General features: G+C 40.9%; 2 protein-coding genes across 9 annotated transcripts in view; both read left to right on the top strand.

Moving 5' to 3' along the window:
* The first annotated feature begins 1,287 nt into the window (after positions 1–1,287).
* ubiad1 (UbiA prenyltransferase domain containing 1) lies at positions 1,288–6,856 on the top strand. Of its 8 annotated transcripts, none has more exons than XM_079637033.1 (4): positions 1,290–1,529; positions 2,458–3,002; positions 6,102–6,624; positions 6,700–6,856. In XM_079637033.1, the coding sequence occupies exons 2-3, from the start codon at positions 2,498–2,500 to the stop codon at positions 6,587–6,589; spliced, it is 993 nt and encodes a 330-aa protein (XP_079493159.1). In that variant the 5' UTR covers positions 1,290–1,529; positions 2,458–2,497; the 3' UTR covers positions 6,590–6,624; positions 6,700–6,856. The 8 variants fall into 8 exon arrangements, with proteins under 8 accessions (XP_079493154.1, XP_079493159.1, XP_079493160.1 ...); XM_079637034.1 differs by having other exon boundaries at positions 1,352–1,729; XM_079637028.1 differs by having other exon boundaries at positions 1,288–1,529; positions 6,102–6,844.
* A 2,160-nt stretch (positions 6,857–9,016) lies between these two features.
* Positions 9,017–20,514, top strand: part of mib2 (MIB E3 ubiquitin protein ligase 2) — an 85,593-nt gene continuing 74,095 nt past the window's right edge. Inside the window, exon 1 of the mRNA XM_079637793.1 lies at positions 9,017–9,291. Coding sequence (XP_079493919.1) covers positions 9,279–9,291 — 13 coding nt within the window. The 5' untranslated portion in view covers positions 9,017–9,278. The remainder of the gene's footprint in view (positions 9,292–20,514) is intronic.

Here is a 20,514-nt window from a genome sequence, read left to right as displayed (position 1 = left end):
GCAGAGAGGGACAAAAAGTACTAAGCCAACGTGTTTCCACAACGCGCTTTCGTTCAGAGCCAGCCGAACCCAGCAGAAGCGCAGGTGCAGAGCAGTGAGAGGCGCTAACTGCACTGGCGAGTTTAAAAGTCTGGATTGCATTGTTATTATGGACCATACATATGCCAAGCCACAGGAGAAGAAAACATCGTCGCCAAAAAAGTCAAAAGTAGAACGTAAAAGTAAACGTGACCGTAGATTACAGAGAACAAGAGTTAATGTTGCCAATGTGGCTCATTTTATATAGCTCTCCTTTTTTAAAAACTATCCATTAGCTCAAGTTGTGAATATTTTGCGTGGGATTTCCCTCTTTCTTTCTTTGTTTTTCTCTCTCCAAAACGTCTTTATCTGCATGTTACAGGGATCTCTGGAAGCTTTTTTACATTTTTATTCAATCATTTCAAATAACAAACAGGCATTAACAACATATCTACCAGCATCAGTTGCGTCGCTTCACTGGCATTAATAAATCCTCTCCCGTGGCCTCATGGGAAGTGTCAATCCACACTTCAGAATCTCACCGGAAGTAGAAGATCATCCGCAGACTTTCGCCTTCTGTTTTTTCCTATGTTTTTTTCTCTCGAATAGGCTACTATGAATTCGGACTCCTACTTCTCTGTTGGCGTACTGTTTTTTTTGCGCACTAAATAATAGGCAATAATTTGATTTCGGACGCAGCGTTTATATATAGAAAGACATTAATTCCTATTACTTATGAATGGGAGAAAGGGCAACACGCAAATTGGCGAAATTACTTTGCCACTAGTCACTACTGTGCTGTATTATTTACTTATAAATGAAGACCTCCAGTGCAAAAGCCCCTGAAAGCCACCTATGTAAAAAATGAGATAATAATATTGAGTTTGAGTGAATGCTCTCCGCACATACGCTCATCAAATACCTTAACTTCAAACTCACTAAATCACATAGGAAATGTCTGTACTTAGGTAGAAACCTATAGGAGCCTTATACAAATGTTAATATTAAAGAAAAACGTTAGACGGACTTAGAGGCTTTTGCATCTGAAGTCTTCATATGTAAATACATTTTGTATAGTTTACACAGTTTTAATATTTTATTAACTTTTTATTCATTGTCTAATATATAATAATCTACATATAAGTTATTTATATCCGATTGTTTTTTAATTTTCATTAATTAATTTTAATATATTTATTATATATTTTTATTTATACATTTACACAATTTTGAACCCGCTTTGAAAACCGAAAACCTGTCTCAGGCAGAACGATTAGTCGGGCGGAACGAAGATGCTCTGCTGTGTTTCCGCCCGGACTGCATTATACGCGCTGCACTCTGAGGTGTTGGACGGAAATGGCGATGTGTGAGTCGGTTAATGTTGCTAATGTCGATTAAATCATCACTGGACTGTCACGCTTCTGTTCGGACCCTGCGGGGATTGACCCCTGAACCCACGGCACGATGCGCGAGCGGCTCTGCTGAAGTGTGTGTGTGTGTGTGTGGAGCAGGTAACGTTACGATCCTCACGGACACTTTGATAATCTCTGATAATCTCTCTAACTAGCATTAGCCTTTAGCAGCCGGACAACTATCATAATCATCATAATCAGTGATGAAAGACTTGAGAAAGAAACGCGTGTTGTGTTTGACACACGGAGGAGTGTGTGTGTGTGGACACGTGATCTGATGTTAATGAGCAGATCAACAGGTGAGCTGATTATGGCTCTTTAATTACTGCTCTCTCAATATCATACTTTACTACAGGGGGTTTGATTCAACCGACCATTAAATATGATTTTCTCTTTCATAACTGCTACTAACAATAATACATGAAATCATGTGTTATATGATATTACATATAATTTCTACCCAAAATATGGTATTACTGTCCAGAAAGACACGGTATAACCAATACTGATAAAAATTATGAAGATTTACTGGATTATTTAGTTTATTATCATAAAAAACATGTGATTTTGCCAGGTTTTTGTTAGTGTCTTTGAAGGGCATATGTTTTTCACATAGCATTTCCACAGTAATTAATATCATAAATCATATTAATAATTTAAAAAAGTACATTTGACTCTTTTATAGCCGCTGCGTTTTTATGAAACGAGAGAGCGAGTCCACGATACTGGATGACATTATTAGATAACTGTACACAAAATATTGATTTGAGTTTTAATATTTTATTAGCTCACCAAGCGCAAAACTTCCATGAGGAAAACCCGTTCCTAGCGAGTGTGTAGCGCTGCTGACCTCAGGGACCCGGATGAGCCGGTGTTTCTGTGTTCTGCTGTTATCTGGGAATAATATACCACTGACCAATCAGAATCAAGCATTCCACAGAGCCGTGTAATGTTGTTATATGTCTATGTGGTGTTTTTAATATGCTTTAAGACAAATGAATTAGTGTGTGTGTGTGTGTCTCGACAGCTCGTCTCCTCTCTCTGAAGCGCTGCTAGATTGATCCACCATGAAGCAGGCGAGCGCTGAGAGCTGTGTTCTCTCGGGGTCTAACGGCCTGAACGGGTCGGGGTGTTCTGGAGCGGGTCGGGCCCGTGGCGTCAGGGGTGTGCAGGGCAAGTGCGCGGCGTACGTGTTAGCGCTGCGTCCCTGGAGCTTCAGCGCCTCGCTAACACCCGTGGCCCTCGGCAGCGCGCTGGCCTACAAGCTGGAGGGGTCCGTGGACCTGCTGGTTCTGCTGGTGTGTGCCGTGGCCGTGCTGCTGGTCCACGGCGCCGGGAACCTGGTCAACACCTACTACGACTTCTCCAAGGGCATCGATCACAAGAAGAGTGACGACCGGACTCTGGTGGACCAGATCCTGAAGCCACAGGACGTGGTGATGTTCGGGGCGGTGCTGTACTCCGCCGGCTGTCTGTGCGCAACACTGCTCTTCTGCCTGTCCTCGCTCAGACTCGAGCATCTCGCGCTCATCTACTTCGGGGGACTGTCCAGCTCTTTCTTATACACTGGAGGTGAATATGCTGGGTTAGGACTGGGTCTTAAAATTGCCATGAAAGGCAAAATTAGCTATATAGACCAAATATTACTGGAGGTGAATATGCTGGGTTAGGACTGGGTCTTAAAAATGGCCTTGAAAGGCAAAATTAGCTATATAGACCAAATATTACTGGAGGTGAATATGCTGGGTTCTGACTGGGTCGTAAAAATGGCCATGAAGGGCAAAATTAGCTATATAGACCAAACATTACTGGAGGTGAATATGCTGGGTTATGACTGGGTCTTAAAAATGGCCATAAAAGGCTATATTAGCTATATAGACCAAACATTACTGGACGTGAATATGCTGGGTTTTGACTGGGTCTTAAAAATGGCCATAAAAGGCAAAATTAGCTATATAGACTAAAAATTACTGGAGGTGAATATGCTGGGTTATGACTGGGTCGTAAAAATGGCCATGAAGGGCAAAGTTAGCTATATAGACCAAACATTACTGGACGTGAATATGCTGGGTTTTGACTGGGTCTTAAAAATGCCCATAAAAGGCAAAATTAGCTATATAGACCAAATATTACTGGAGGTGAATATGCTGGGTTATGACTGGGTCTTAAAAATGGCCTTGAAAGTCAAAATTAGCTATATAGACCAAACATTACTGGAGGTGAATATGCTGGGTTTTGACTGGGTCTTAAAAATGGCCATAAAAGGCAAAATTAGCTATATAGACCAAATATTACTGGAGGTGAATATGCTGGGTTATGACTGGGTCTTAAAAATGGCCTTGAAAGTCAAAATTAGCTATATAGACCAAACATTACTGGAGGTGAATATGACTGGGTCTTAAAAATGGCCATAAAAAGCTAAATTAGCTATATAGACCAAAAATTACTCGGTGAATATGCTGGGTTTTGACTGGGTCTTAAAAATGGCCTTGAAAGGCAAAATGAGCTATATAGACCAAACATTACTGGAGGTGAATATGCTGGGTTAGGACTGGGTCTTAAAAATGGCCTTGAAAGGCAAAATTAGCTATATAGACCAAACATTACTGGAGGTGAATATGCTGGGTTAGGACTGGGTCTTAAAAATGGCCATGAAGGGCAAAATTAGCTATATAGACCAAATATTACTGGAGGTGAATATGCTGGGTTTTGACTGGGTCTTAAAAATGGCCTTGAAAGGCAAAATGAGCTATATAGACCAAATATTACTGGAGGTGAATATGCTGGGTTAGGACTGGGTCTTAAAAATGGCCTTGAAAGGCTAAATTAGCTATATAGACCAAACATTACTGGAGGTGAATATGCTGGGTTAGGACTGGGTCTTAAAAATGGCCATGAAGGGCAAAATTAGCTATATAGACCAAACATTACTGGAGGTGAATATGCTGGGTTTTGACTGGGTCTTAAAAATGGCCTTGAAAGGCAAAATTAGCTATATAGACCAAACATTACTGGAGGTGAATATGCTGGGTTAGGACTGGGTCTTAAAAATGGCCATGAAGGGCAAAATTAGCTATATAGACCAAACATTACTGGAGGTAAATATACGGGGTTTTGACTGGGTCATAAAAAAAAGGGCCTTGAAAGGCAAAATGAGCTATATAGACCAAATATTACTGGAGGTGAATATGCTGGGTTAGGACTGGGTCTTAAAAATGGCCTTGAAAGGCAAAATTAGCTATATAGACCAAACATTACTGGAGGTGAATATGCTGGGTTAGGACTGGGTCTTAAAAATGGCCTTGAAAGGCAAAATTAGCTATATAGACCAAACATTACTGGAGGTGAATATGCTGGGTTAGGACTGGGTCTTAAATATGGCCATGAAGGGCAAAATTAGCTATATAGACCAAACATTACTGGAGGTGAATATGCTGGGTTTTGACTGAGTCTTAAAAAATGGCCTTGAAAGGCAAAATTAGCTATATAGACCAAAAATTACTGGAGGTGAATATGCTGGGTTATGACTGGGTCTTAAAAATGGCCATGAAGGGCAAAATTAGCTATATAGACCAAATATTACTGGAGGTGACTATGCTGGGTTTTGACTGGGTCTTAAAAAAATGACCTTGAAAGGCAAAATTAGCTATATAGACCAAACATTACTGGAGGTGATGTGAATATGCTGGGTTATGACTGGGTCTTAAAAAATGGCCATAAAAGGCAAAATTAGCTATATAGACCAAAAATTACTGGAGGTGAATATGCTGGGTTTTGACTGGGTCTTAAAAATGGCCATAAAAGGCTAAATTAGCTATATAGACCAAAAATTACTGGAGGTGAATATGCTGGGTTATGACTGGGTCTTAAAAAATGGCCATAAAAGGCTAAATTAGCTATATAGACCAAAAATTACTGGAGGTGAATATGCTGGGTTTTGACTGGGTCTTAAAAATGGCCTTGAAAGGCAAAATTAGCTATATAGACCAAAAATTACTGGAGGTGAATATGCTGGGTTAGGACTGGGTCTTAAAAAATGGCCACGAAGGGCAAAATTAGGTATATAGACCAAATATTACTGGGGGTGAATATGCTGGGTTATGACTGGGTCTTACAATCACAGTGAACACGTTTACATGCACGCTCTTAAAGGGATAGTTCACCTAAAAATGTAAATTATCCAATGATTTACTCTCCCTCAACTCATCCTAGTGTATATGACACTCTTCTTTCAGACGAACACAATTAGTTATATTAATAAATGTCATGTAGAAGCAACAGGACATTTCTGAATGGTTAGTTGATGAAATTATGTAGTTTATGTGTAGTTAACTTCTAGCCATTGATTAGCATATTCTGTCATGACAATCTATAAATCGTGTTCTGGGGGCGGGGTTTATGTAAATTAGGGTTGGTGATGTCACTAAGCCGGGAGGAATGTCGTGTAGTTCCTATCAGCCGTTTGTTGTAGTCCTTAAAAAGCGATTTCTTTAAAAGCAAATATCTCCTTTTGCTCTGAACTCTGAGTGTTGTAACTCTGCAGATGTTGTGTATGATCACACAGCAACATTACACACTGACTACAGTTAAGTGTAAAAAACGCAGTCATTTTCCAGGCAATCTAGTGTTCTCACGTGTTGTGTGTGTGTGTGTGTGTGTGTGTGTCTCTAGGCATCGGCCTGAAGTACGTGGCTCTGGGAGACGTGGTGATCCTCATCACCTTCGGGCCTCTAGCGGTGATGTTCGCTCACGCGGTGCAGGTGGGATACCTGTCAGTGCTACCGCTAGTGTACGCCGTGCCGCTAGCGCTCAACACCGAAGCCATCCTGCACAGCAACAACACCCGAGACATGGACTCGGACAAGCAGGCGGGGATCGTCACGCTAGCCATCCTCGTGGGACCCACGCTCTCCTACATCATCTACAACCTGCTCCTGTTCGTGCCCTACCTGCTGTTCTGCATCCTAGCCACGCGCTACAGCATTAGCATGGCTCTCCCGCTGCTAACGCTGCCCATGGCCTTCCCGCTGGAGAGGCAGTTCCGCCGCCGCTGTTACGCTAAGATCCCGCATAAAACCGCCAAGCTCAACCTGCTCATGGGACTCTTCTACGTGTTCGGGATCATCCTGGCGCCGCAGGGGAGCTTGCCGTTGCTGTGACGCGACTAGAACTCGTTTGTTTTAAACAACTCTAGGTACTTTTGTATTCATAGCGATGCTAATCCAGAGTTCAAAGACTTTAATTTATTGTTGTTTATTTATGTTTTCAGAGTTGCCGTCAGTGCATAGACTGTCCAGGACATCAGTATTGTGAAAAGAGACCAGTCTGTAAATTAAGAAGTGGAGATATATATATATATAGGTCTGTGCAACGATTAATCACATTCAAAATAAAAGTTTGTTTTTACATAATGTGTGTATTGTGTATAATTATTTTGTATTTATAAATGCACACATATGCATGTACATATTTAAGAAATATTTGCATGTATATACTATATATAATATAATTTTTTTATATATAAATAATTTTTTCTTAAATATATACATGCATATGTGTATTTATAAATACAAAATAATTATACACATATATTATGTAAAAACAAACTTTTATTTTGAATGTGATTAATCGTACACTAATATATGTATATATATATAATGGTTTACTAGTACATTAAATGTTTCAGATATAATATTTCATATAATTTTTTCATGTTTTTGTAAACATGCCTATACATAATTTTTTTAAATACTGTATTTGATTTTCATTTTATAAAACCAGTCGAGTCTCAAGTACCCGCTCTTCAATGGTGGTCAATTGGTATTTTAACGAGGGAATCTTAGTTCTTAAAGTCGCCCTGTGGTGTAAATCCAGCTTTTAATGTAGTGTATGTGTGTATGTGGTGTTATTAATACGCTTTAACACACACCATGTGTAAGTTCATAAGTGGACAGCATTGCTGAGTATTTTCTGCTTAAAACTGCAGTGAACCAAAGACAGTCTCAAAAACACGGTTTGAAATCGCTGGTGTTTCTGACGCCACACACTACCTTGTAACCAATCAGATCAACGTGTGATCGTCCACCAGTGGATCTCTGAGTGAGTGAGTGGAGGCGGGGCTCATCTGCATATTCATAGAACCGCGCATACTAAATGAGGCAAGGGTGTCGAGTTACATTCAAGATATTTTAAGACATGAAGGAAAAAAACACTTAAACATGTAATTTTGGTGATCAGAGATGAGTTTTAGGGGTACACTCATTGACTACAGGGGGACTTTAAATAGTTCTTTAGTTTTAGTGCCAATGACTGAGGGTTTTTTGCCAAATTAACCAAACTCCTGAATCCACAAGGAAGGTGTAGTTGAGTATATGCTTCTCAGCTGGATCTTACGTCATAGACACCGTTAGACATATTTCAATGTCAAATTAATTTTTTTCCAAATAAAGGATATACCGAACCAAGTGTTTTGCTTAATTTGGCTGCTGTTTACTCCAGGACACAAACAAGTTTAGCCGTTCATGGGTTTTAAATGTGAAGCTGAGCGCCATCTTTTGCTGCGGCAGAACATATACATGACACATTTTCTGATCATAAGACGCATATTGATATTGATGCAGTAATTTTGAATTACTAGTTTCCAGATAGCATCATGTGACCAAGTATAGACAATACACGGTGATGAAGTTTAGTAATTCTGAGAGGATTAGTAATTTCCTCTTGTTTTGTTCATCTAAAAACAAAGACATGCCCGTGCTTCATACACATCTCCCAGTATCAATACAGTTCAAACAAATATTGAGTTACAAAATAATAACTCACTATGCAGATGAAACTGAGCGTTCAAAATGTCCAGTTTTTTAAATGGTTTTTATTTTATTTATGATTTTGCAAACATGGGAACGTTACTTTTGAATGTTCTCGTAAGTAAAAACGTTCTAACGTCCAACTAAAATATTTCAGAAAATTAAACGTTCCCTGAACAATATTTAAATAACGTTTCAACAACATTATTAAAGAACGTACCTGTTATATCCTAACTTTGAGCGAACAATCTACTAACGTTATGAACGTTATTGAGAAACTCTTGCCAGAATGTAATGTTAGCTGAAGTTCTGAGAACGTCTGTTTGCTGATTACAGAAAATGTCTGTAATAAGCGTAATAACGCGTGCACACTGATGTATAATATATGAAGTGATCATCATCGGTGTAGCATTTGGATCGACAACAAGATGGCTCACGAGGACCATGTAGTGGGAGCGCAATCTCAGCTGTCCGCGCATGCGCACTGTCCGGTTTCAAATCAGGAATTCACTATCAAGTATATTGATTTACTAATCAAGTATAATAACGTTCCCCATAGTTCTACGCAACTGCATCATAAAGGCAATCATTTAAAACAAGAACGTTAATTTAATGACGCACTATAGCCAAACAATTACGAATCCGACTACGACGAAGGATTAGCGCATGAATATTAATCGAGCGTTGCCTGGTAACCTTCCTGTAGCGTCACCTCATTAATATTCATGAGCCTATCTCTCGCCATAGTACGGTTGGTAAATTTGCATACGGCACGGGAAGCAGCGGCGTGGGCGTGTCCAGCGAACCCGCACTGCTAGCTTGACTAGCGCGATGTGTTTTCATTTCGATGATTTATAGATGGTTTTTGTTTTTGTTTTCGTGTGGAATTATCTGCGGTCACACAACGCGAGGTGACGCGGAAGCCTCGGCCTGATGGATGTCCAGTGGCGTTACTGACGCGCGCGTCCATCGCATCGCATCGCAGTAATAACCGCTCGTAAGCCTGTATTAGCGCATTAATCGCTGGGCCGGTGGAGCATTAATGTTGTCGACAGGTAAGATGAACAACGACACGATATGATGTGTTATATGCTGATTCATAACGGTGTCGCGGCCGTGCAGATAACACAACGGCTTACTTCTTTTGTTTGAATATTCATAATGTGCTTGGTTTGCTTGTAAAGAGAATTCTTAAACATATATTGATTATATCTCCCATAATCAGTCAACAAACAATCAATGCTATCGTTAAATAAATGACCAACGTTATGGGTTTTACAAGAGCAATCACGCGCTCTTTGCCAATAAACATACATTTATTTACATATTTATACAATTATTGTCATGTGTGGTGTTTACTGTAATATATTGTGCTTTGTTTATTTGAGCAATGAACACATTGATGGTTCCCTTATGGAAATGTAAAATGCTGGGTTGCTTCATCCCATGTTTGGGTCAAATATGGGTGTTTAACCCAACCGTTGGTTTATATGTTACACTGTTATTTATTTGATTATTATAACTGTACATGTCATAATTTGTACATATTTCACCCAGACATGCCTCCCAGCATTGTTTATAGATATTTGTACACATTCCACGTGTTTATCGGGAATATATCATGTTATCTCGCCATGTCCTGGAACAGTGATGCTTATTTGTGTTTCCTACATTGGAATGGCGAGTCATTGTTCTTGTTTTTTGGCTGTGTTTTGTTTGGGAAGTACTATGATAATACTATGGTACAGTAATGGCATCAGATGATGATTGCATGTTTCAGAGATACTCATAATAGATTCCTGACAGTGGCAGAAGAATAACGTGCTGGTATTACACGTTCTTCATTGGGTTTGATGGTTTTAAGATCCTCAAACATCAATGCAATCTTTCCATTGCACGAAAGGTTCTTCAGATTATTCAAATGTTCTTCACACTAAGATAACATTGGTTCTTTTAAGACCTGATCATCTCTACGGCATCACTGTGACCTTTGAACATTCATTTTTAAGAGTGCACGTCGAAAGCATGTTTAATTTTGATTCCTCATTAACAGGACAGCAGGTTTGTTTAGAAGGTCGGGAGGAATGTTTTTATTGGTCAGCTAACAGAGACGTTGACGAAGCAGAGATATAATATGTGCAGATTGAGTTCTTTCTTTGCTTAGTGTTGTTTCGTTGTAGTTATAGACCTTTGATTTCTGTTCTGCATCCTTTGGTATATGTATATATATTTCCAAAGCGTGTGTATTTCCCCTCAGTAGTAAAGCTGTGTTGAACTGTTCTCTGTCACGCAGTGAGAATTCATCATTCTCCAGATCAGCTGTGAGTGAACATGGGTTATATCATGTGCTCCCCCAAGCTGACTCATTCTTATCAATGATAGTGAGAAGTGAACAATGAATACAATTAAGATCTAAGATCGTTTCAGTCTCGTTTTTAATAATTGTGTATGGTGAAATATTTATACATTTTGATTATGTACTTATGTATTTGGTTTTCTAGTGCGCTTGCAGAGAGAGACTCCGCCCACACACTCTTCTGATTGGCTGTGAGTTTGATTGATTTGGTTGCGAGTGCAGTTTGCTTGAACAGAGGCTCCGCCCACACGATCTTCTGATTGGCTGTGAGTTTGATTGATTTGGTTGCGAGTTCAGTTTGCTTGAACAGAGGCTCCGCCCACACACTTCTGATTGGCTGTGAGTTTGATTGATTTGGTTACGAGTGCAGTTTGCTTGAACAGAGGCTCCGCCCACACACTCTTCTGATTGGCTGTGCCATTTGATTGATTTGGTTGCGAATGCAGTGTGCTTGAACAGAGGCTCCGTCCACACACTTCTGATTGGCTGTGAGTTTGATTGATTTGGTTACGAGTGCAGTTTGCTTGAACAGAGGCTCCGCCCACACGCTCTTCTGATTGGCTGTGAGTTTTGATTGATTTGGTTGCAAGTGCAGTTTGCTTGAACAGAGGCTCCGCCCACACACTCTTCTGATTGGCTGTGCCATTTGATTGATTTGGTTGCGAATGCAGTTTGCTTGAACGGAGGCTCCGCCCACACGCTCTTCTGAGTGGCTGTGAGTTTGATTGATTTGGTTGCGAGTGCAGTTTACTTGAACGGAGGCTCCGTCCACACACTTCTGATTGGCTGTGAGTTTGGTTGCGAGTGCACTTAGCTTGAACAGAGGCTCCGCCCACACGCTCTTCTGATTGGCTGTGAGTTTGATTGATTTGGTTACGAGTGCAGTTTACTTGAACGGAGGTTCCGCCCACACGCTCTTCTGATTGGCTGTGAGTTTGATTGATTTGGTTACGAGTGCAGTTTGCTTGAACAGAGGCTCCGCCCACACGCTCTTCTGATTGGCTGTGAGTTTGATTGATTTGGTTGCGAGTGCAGTTAGCTTGAACAGGCTCCGCCCACACGCTCTTCTGATTGGCTGTGAGTTTGATTGATTTGGTTACTAGTGCAGTGTGCTTGAACAGAGGCTCCGCCCACACGCTCTTCTGATTGGCTGTGATTTTTTTTTTTATTGATTTGGTTGCGAGTGCAGTTTGCTTGAACAGAGGCTCTGCCCACATGGTCTTCTGATTGGCTGTGAGTTTGATTGATTTGGTTGCGAGTGCAGTTTACTTGAACAGAGGCTCCGCCCACACGCTCTTCTGATTGGCTGTGAGTTTGATTGATTTGGTTGCGAGTGCAGTTTGCTTGAACAGAGGCTCCGCCCACACGCTCTTCTGATTGGCTGTGATGGTTTAGTCGTAGTGTTAGTGACTGCTTGGGCGATAGGGATGGGAAACGTAATGAACTGCACAATTTCATCAGCGATTCTTTCAGTGTTTTTAGGGAAGCATCCCCCTAAATGCATACATTTATTAGACAAACGTGAAAAAATAAAAATAATTTGAATATTTACAATTTTAGTCGCAAGTTCTGTCGTTACCAACATAGTTCAACCATTCTGTTTCCCGTTCCAATGCGCATTTGCAAACCGAATGTCTTAAGTTGTGTGTTTAACTTGTAGCTCTCGACCTGTTGTTGGCACTCCGCTTCTCATGACATGTGGACTTACACAGATCATGTGATAGGGCTGTAGTCAAGACCACCTTTGTCGAGTCCAAGACCAGGGCTAGTCGAGTCCAAGACCAGGACTAGTCGAGCCCGAGACCAGGGCTAGTCGAGCCCGAGACCAGGGCTAGTCGAGCCCGAGACCAGGGCTAGTCGAGCCCGAGACCAGGGCTAGTCGAGCCCGAGACCAGGGCTAGTCGAGCCCGAGACCAGGGCTAGTCGAGCCCCAGACCAGGGCTAGTCGAGCCCCAGACCAGGGCTAGTCGAGCCCCAGACCAGGGCTAGTCGAGCCCCAGACCAGGGCTAGTCGAGCCCCAGACCAGGGCTAGTCGAGCCCCAGACCAGGGCTAGTCGAGCCCCAGACCAGGGCTAGTCGAGCCCCAGACCAGGGCTAGTCGAGTCCGAGACCAGGGACTCGAGTAATTCAGCCCTGTCATGTGGATCATAAATCAAACATCTTCTGAACAGAAAGCGAAGTAACGGAGAACTAAAGTAACGGAGAACTGAAGTAACGGAGAACTAAGGTAACGGAGAACTAAAGTAACGGAGAACTACAGTAACGGAGAACTGAAGTAACGGAGAACTAAGGTAACGGAGAACTAAAGTAACGGAGAAGTAAAGTAACGGAGAAGTAAAGTAACAGAGAAGTAAAGTAACGGAGAAGTAAAGTAACGGAGAACTAAAGTAACGGAGAACTACAGTAACGGAGAACTACAGTAACGGAGAACTACAGTAACGGAGAACTAAAGTAACGGAGAACTACAGTAACGGAGAACTAAAGTAACGGAGAACTAAAGTAACGGAGAACTAAAGTAACGGAGAACTAAAGTAACGGAGAACTAAAGTAACGGAGAACTACAGTAACGGAGAACTACAGTAACGGAGAACTACAGTAACGGAGAACTAAAGTAACGGAGAACTACAGTAACGGAGAAGTAAAGTAACGGAGAACTACAGTAACGGAGAACTAAAGTAACGGAGAACTAAAGTAACGGAGAACTAAAGTAACGGAGAACTAAAGTAACGGAGAACTACAGTAACGGAGAACTACAGTAACGGAGAACTACAGTAACGGAGAACTAAAGTAACGGAGAACTACAGTAACGGAGAACTAAAGTAACGGAGAACTACAGTAACGGAGAACTACAGTAACGGAGAACTACAGTAACGGAGAACTACAGTAACGGAGAACTAAAGTAACGGAGAACTAAAGTAACGGAGAACTACAGTAACGGAGAACTACAGTAACGGAGAACTACAGTAACGGAGAACTACAGTAACGGAGAACTACAGTAACGGAGAACTACAGTAACGGAGAACTACAGTAACGGAGAACTACAGTAACGGAGAACTACAGTAACGGAGAACTACAGTAACGGAGAACTACAGTAACGGAGAACTACAGTAACGGAGGACTACAGTAACGGAGGACTAAAGTAACGGAGAAGTAAAGTAACGGAGAAGTAAAGTAACGGAGAAGTAAAGTAACGGAGAAGTAAAGTAACGGAGAACTAAAGTAACGGAGAACTAAAGTAACGGAGAAGTAAAGTAACGGAGAAGTAAAGTAACGGAGAAGTAAAGTAACGGAGAAGTAAAGTAACGGAGAACTAAAGTAACGGAGAACTAAAGTAACGGAGAACTACAGTAACGGAGAACTAAAGTAACGGAGAACTAAAGTAACGGAGAACTACAGTAACGGAGAACTAAAGTAACGGAGAACTACAGTAACGGAGAACTACAGTAACGGAGAACTAAAGTAACGGAGAACTACAGTAACGGAGAACTACAGTAACGGAGAACTAAAGTAACGGAGAACTAAAGTAACGGAGAACTAAAGTAACGGAGAACTAAAGTAACGGAGAACTACAGTAACGGAGAACTAAAGTAACGGAGAACTACAGTAACGGAGAACTAAAGTAACGGAGAACTAAAGTAACGGAGAACTACAGTAACGGAGAACTACAGTAACGGAGAACTACAGTAACGGAGAACTACAGTAACGGAGAACTAAAGTAACGGAGAACTAAAGTAACGGAGAACTAAAGTAACGGAGAACTACAGTAACGGAGAACTAAAGTAACGGAGAACTACAGTAACGGAGAACTAAAGTAACGGAGAACTACAGTAACGGAGAAGTAAAGTAACGGAGAAGTAAAGTAACGGAGAACTAAAGTAACGGAGAACTAAAGTAACGGAGAACTAAAGTAACGGAGAACTAAAGTAACGGAGAACTAAAGTAACGGAGAACTACAGTAACGGAGAAGTAAAGTAACGGAGAACTACAGTAACGGAGAACTACAGTAACGGAGAACTACAGTAACGGAGAAGTAAAGTAACGGAGAACTACAGTAACGGAGAACTACAGTAACGGAGAACTAAAGTAACGGAGAACTACAGTAACGGAGAACTAAAGTAACGGAGAACTAAAGAAACGGAGAACTAAAGTAACGGAGAACTACAGTAACGGAGAAGTAAAGTAACGGAGAACTAAAGTAACGGAGAACTACAGTAACGGAGAACTAAAGTAACGGAGAACTACAGTAACGGAGAACTAAAGTAACGGAGAACTACAGTAACGGAGAAGTAAAGTAACGGAGAACTAAAGTAACGGAGAACTACAGTAACGGAGAACTAAAGTAACGGAGAACTACAGTAACGGAGAACTACAGTAACGGAGAACTAAAGTAACGGAGAACTAAAGTAACGGAGAACTAAAGTAACGGAGAACTACAGTAACGGAGAACTACAGTAACGGAGAACTAAAGTAACGGAGAACTAAAGTAACGGAGAACTACAGTAACGGAGAACTAAAGTAACGGAGAACTACAGTAACGGAGAACTAAAGTAACGGAGAACTAAAGTAACGGAGAACTAAAGTAACGGAGAACTACAGTAACGGAGAACTAAAGTAACGGAGAACTAAAGTAACGGAGAACTAAAGTAACGGAGAACTACAGTAACGGAGAACTAAAGTAACGGAGAACTACAGTAACGGAGAACTACAGTAACGGAGAACTAAAGTAACGGAGAACTAAAGTAACGGAGAACTAAAGTAACGGAGAACTACAGTAACGGAGAACTACAGTAACGGAGAACTAAAGTAACGGAGAACTAAAGTAACGGAGAACTAAAGTAACGGAGAACTACAGTAACGGAGAACTAAAGTAACGGAGAACTACAGTAACGGAGAACTAAAGTAACGGAGAACTACAGTAACGGAGAAGTAAAGTAACGGAGAACTAAAGTAACGGAGAACTAAAGTAACGGAGAACTAAAGTAACGGAGAACTACAGTAACGGAGAACTAAAGTAACGGAGAACTACAGTAACGGAGAACTAAAGTAACGTAGAACTAAAGTAACGTAGAACTAAAGTAACGGAGAACTAAAGTAACGGAGAACTACAGTAACGGAGAACTAAAGTAACGGAGAACTACAGTAACGGAGAACTAAAGTAACGGAGAACTAAAGTAACGGAGAACTAAAGTAACGGAGAACTACAGTAACGGAGAACTAAAGTAACGGAGAACTACAGTAACGGAGAAGTAAAGTAACGGAGAACTACAGTAACGGAGAAGTAAAGTAACGGAGAAGTAAAGTAACGGAGAAGTAAAGTAACGGAGAAGTAAAGTAACGGAGAAGTAAAGTAACGGAGAACTAAAGTAACGGAGAACTACAGTAACGGAGAACTAAAGTAACGGAGAACTACAGTAACGGAGAACTAAAGTAACGGAGAACTACAGTAACGGAGAACTACAGTAACGGAGAACTAAAGTAACGGAGAACTAAAGTAACGGAGAACTACAGTAACGGAGAACTAAAGTAACGGAGAACTACAGTAACGGAGAACTAAAGTAACGGAGAACTACAGTAACGGAGAAGTAAAGTAACGGAGAAGTAAAGTAACGGAGAAGTAAAGTAACGGAGAAGTAAAGTAACGGAGAAGTAAAGTAACGGAGAACTAAAGTAACGGAGAACTAAAGTAACGGAGAACTAAAGTAACGGAGAACTACAGTAACGGAGAACTAAAGTAACGGAGAAGTAAAGTAACGGAGAAGTAAAGTAACGGAGAAGTAAAGTAACGGAGAAGTAAAGTAACGGAGAAGTAAAGTAACGGAGAAGTAAAGTAACGGAGAAGTAAAGTAACGGAGAAGTAAAGTAACGGAGAAGTAAAGTAACGGAGAAGTAAAGTAACGGAGAAGTAAAGTAACGGAGAAGTAAAGTAACGGAGAACTACAGTAACGGAGAAGTAAAGTAACGGAGAAGTAAAGTAACGGAGAAGTAAAGTAACGGAGAAGTAAAGTAACGGAGAACTACAGTAACGGAGAACTACAGTAACGGAGAAGTAAAGTAACGGAGAAGTAAAGTAACGGAGAACTACAGTAACGGAGAACTAAAGTAACGGAGAACTACAGTAACGGAGAAGTAAAGTAACGGAGAAGTAAAGTAACGGAGAACTACAGTAACGGAGAAGTAAAGTAACGGAGAAGTAAAGTAACGGAGAACTAAAGTAACGGAGAACTACAGTAACGGAGAACTAAAGTAACGGAGAAGTAAAGTAACGGAGAAGTAAAGTAACGGAGAACTACAGTAACGGAGAACTAAAGTAACGGAGAACTACAGTAACGGAGAAGTAAAGTAACGGAGAAGTAAAGTAACGGAGAAGTAAAGTAACGGAGAACTAAAGTAACGGAGAACTAAAGTAACGGAGAACTAAAGTAACGGAGAACTACAGTAACGGAGAACTACAGTAACGGAGAAGTAAAGTAACGGAGAAGTAAAGTAACGGAGAAGTAAAGTAACGGAGAACTACAGTAACGGAGAACTACAGTAACGGAGAACTAAAGTAACGGAGAACTAAAGTAACGGAGAACTACAGTAACGGAGAACTAAAGTAACGGAGAACTAAAGTAACGGAGAACTAAAGTAACGGAGAACTAAAGTAACGGAGAACTAAAGTAACGGAGAACTACAGTAACGGAGAACTAAAGTAACGGAGAACTAAAGTAACGGAGAACTAAAGTAACGGAGAACTACAGTAACGGAGAACTAAAGTAACGGAGAACTACAGTAACGGAGAACTAAAGTAACGGAGAAGTAAAGTAACGGAGAAGTAAAGTAACGGAGAACTAAAGTAACGGAGAACTAAAGTAACGGAGAACTAAAGTAACGGAGAACTAAAGTAACGGAGAACTACAGTAACGGAGAACTAAAGTAACGGAGAACTACAGTAACGGAGAACTAAAGTAACGGAGAACTAAAGTAACGGAGAACTACAGTAACGGAGAACTACAGTAACGGAGAACTAAAGTAACGGAGAACTACAGTAACGGAGAACTAAAGTAACGGAGAACTACAGTAACGGAGAACTAAAGTAACGGAGAACTACAGTAACGGAGAAGTAAAGTAACGGAGAAGTAAAGTAACGGAGAAGTAAAGTAACGGAGAAGTAAAGTAACGGAGAAGTAAAGTAACGGAGAAGTAAAGTAACGGAGAACTAAAGTAACGGAGAACTAAAGTAACGGAGAACTAAAGTAACGGAGAACTACAGTAACGGAGAACTAAAGTAACGGAGAACTACAGTAACGGAGAACTAAAGTAACGGAGAACTACAGTAACGGAGAACTAAAGTAACGGAGAACTACAGTAACGGAGAACTAAAGTAACGGAGAACTAAAGTAACGGAGAACTACAGTAACGGAGAAGTAAAGTAACGGAGAAGTAAAGTAACGGAGAAGTAAAGTAACGGAGAACTACAGTAACGGAGAACTACAGTAACGGAGAACTAAAGTAACGGAGAACTACAGTAACGGAGAACTAAAGTAACGGAGAACTAAAGTAACGGAGAACTACAGTAACGGAGAACTAAAGTAACGGAGAACTACAGTAACGGAGAACTACAGTAACGGAGAACTAAAGTAACGGAGAACTAAAGTAACGGAGAACTACAGTAACGGAGAACTACAGTAACGGAGAACTAAAGTAACGGAGAACTAAAGTAACGGAGAACTAAAGTAACGGAGAACTACAGTAACGGAGAACTAAAGTAACGGAGAACTACAGTAACGGAGAACTAAAGTAACGGAGAACTACAGTAACGGAGAAGTAAAGTAACGGAGAAGTAAAGTAACGGAGAAGTAAAGTAACGGAGAAGTAAAGTAACGGAGAACTAAAGTAACGGAGAACTAAAGTAACGGAGAACTAAAGTAACGGAGAACTACAGTAACGGAGAAGTAAAGTAACGGAGAAGTAAAGTAACGGAGAAGTAAAGTAACGGAGAAGTAAAGTAACGGAGAAGTAAAGTAACGGAGAACTAAAGTAACGGAGAACTACAGTAACGGAGAACTAAAGTAACGGAGAACTACAGTAACGGAGAACTAAAGTAACGGAGAACTAAAGTAACGGAGAACTACAGTAACGGAGAACTACAGTAACGGAGAAGTAAAGTAACGGAGAAGTAAAGTAACGGAGAACTAAAGTAACGGAGAAGTAAAGTAACGGAGAAGTAAAGTAACTGAGAACTAAAGTAACGGAGAAGTAAAGTAACGGAGAAGTAAAGTAACGGAGAAGTAAAGTAACGGAGAACTAAAGTAACGGAGAACTAAAGTAACGGAGAACTAAAGTAACGGAGAACTACAGTAACGGAGAACTAAAGTAACGGAGAACTACAGTAACGGAGAACTAAAGTAACGGAGAACTAAAGTAACGGAGAACTACAGTAACGGAGAACTAAAGTAACGGAGAACTACAGTAACGGAGAACTAAAGTAACGGAGAACTACAGTAACGGAGAACTACAGTAACGGAGAACTAAAGTAACGGAGAACTACAGTAACGGAGAACTACAGTAACGGAGAACTAAAGTAACGGAGAACTACAGTAACGGAGAACTACAGTAACGGAGAACTAAAGTAACGGAGAACTAAAGTAACGGAGAACTACAGTAACGGAGAACTAAAGTAACGGAGAACTACAGTAACGGAGAACTACAGTAACGGAGAACTAAAGTAACGGAGAACTACAGTAACGGAGAACTAAAGTAACGGAGAACTACAGTAACGGAGAACTAAAGTAACGGAGAACTACAGTAACGGAGAACTACAGTAACGGAGAACTAAAGTAACGGAGAACTACAGTAACGGAGAACTACAGTAACGGAGAAGTAAAGTAACGGAGAACTAAAGTAACGGAGAACTACAGTAACGGAGAACTAAAGTAACGGAGAACTACAGTAACGGAGAACTAAAGTAACGGAGAACTACAGTAACGGAGAACTACAGTAACGGAGAACTACAGTAACGGAGAACTAAAGTAACGGAGAACTAAAGTAACGGAGAACTACAGTAACGGAGAACTAAAGTAACGGAGAACTACAGTAACGGAGAACTACAGTAACGGAGAACTACAGTAACGGAGAACTACAGTAACGGAGAACTACAGTAACGGAGAACTAAAGTAACGGAGAACTAAAGTAACGGAGAACTACAGTAACGGAGAACTAAAGTAACGGAGAACTACAGTAACGGAGAACTACAGTAACGGAGAACTAAAGTAACGGAGAACTACAGTAACGGAGAACTACAGTAACGGAGAACTAAAGTAACGGAGAACTAAAGTAACGGAGAACTAAAGTAACGCAGTTGGTATTCCTCAGATGGCAGTTTTGTGATCTACATCAGTACATAACCGAATCATTAGCAGAAGTTATTACTCCACTACCGGGATGATCTCATCAAACACACATGTAAACCGGTGGTTTGAATGACGGATGTGCAACTAAGGTTTTTGGAAACGGTTGTGACTAGCTAGTTCATTCCTCCAACGATTCAGCGTAGCATTGTATTAAACACAGTCCTAGTGAGCCGCGTCCTTCATCATTAGTGAACAGACTACACTGCTGTGCTTCATGTGTTCTGCTAATGACGAGATGTGAACGCTAATGCTAGATGTGTTGTGTGAGCTGGCGTAGGGCGTGACTGGAAGAAGCCGCCGCTCCGCATTCCTCTCATCACACACACACACACACACACACACACACACACACACACACACACACACACACACACACACACACACACACACACACACACACACACACACACACACACACACACACACACACACAACAAAGATGTTAAAAGAAATAGTTCCCCCAAAAATAAAGCTGGTGTAACTTCATCTGTCATCCGAAGCCTTTTAAACCTGTCAGCGGACACATTTC

This window comes from Phoxinus phoxinus, assembly GCF_949152265.1.
Source record: "Phoxinus phoxinus genome assembly, chromosome: 15".
Lineage (NCBI taxonomy): Eukaryota > Metazoa > Chordata > Actinopteri > Cypriniformes > Leuciscidae > Phoxinus > Phoxinus phoxinus.
Note: the sequence above shows the minus strand (reverse complement) of the source record. Positions and strands in the feature narration are given on the sequence as shown.

Coding starts and splice junctions, on each gene's coding strand:
- ubiad1 (XM_079637033.1), top strand. CDS start 2,498: ATGAAGCAGGCGAGCGCTGAGAGCTGTGTTCTCTCGGGGTCTAACGGC. Junction 3,003..6,101: donor CTCTTTCTTATACACTGGAG/GTGAATATGCTG, acceptor GTGTGTCTCTAG/GCATCGGCCTGAAGTACGTG.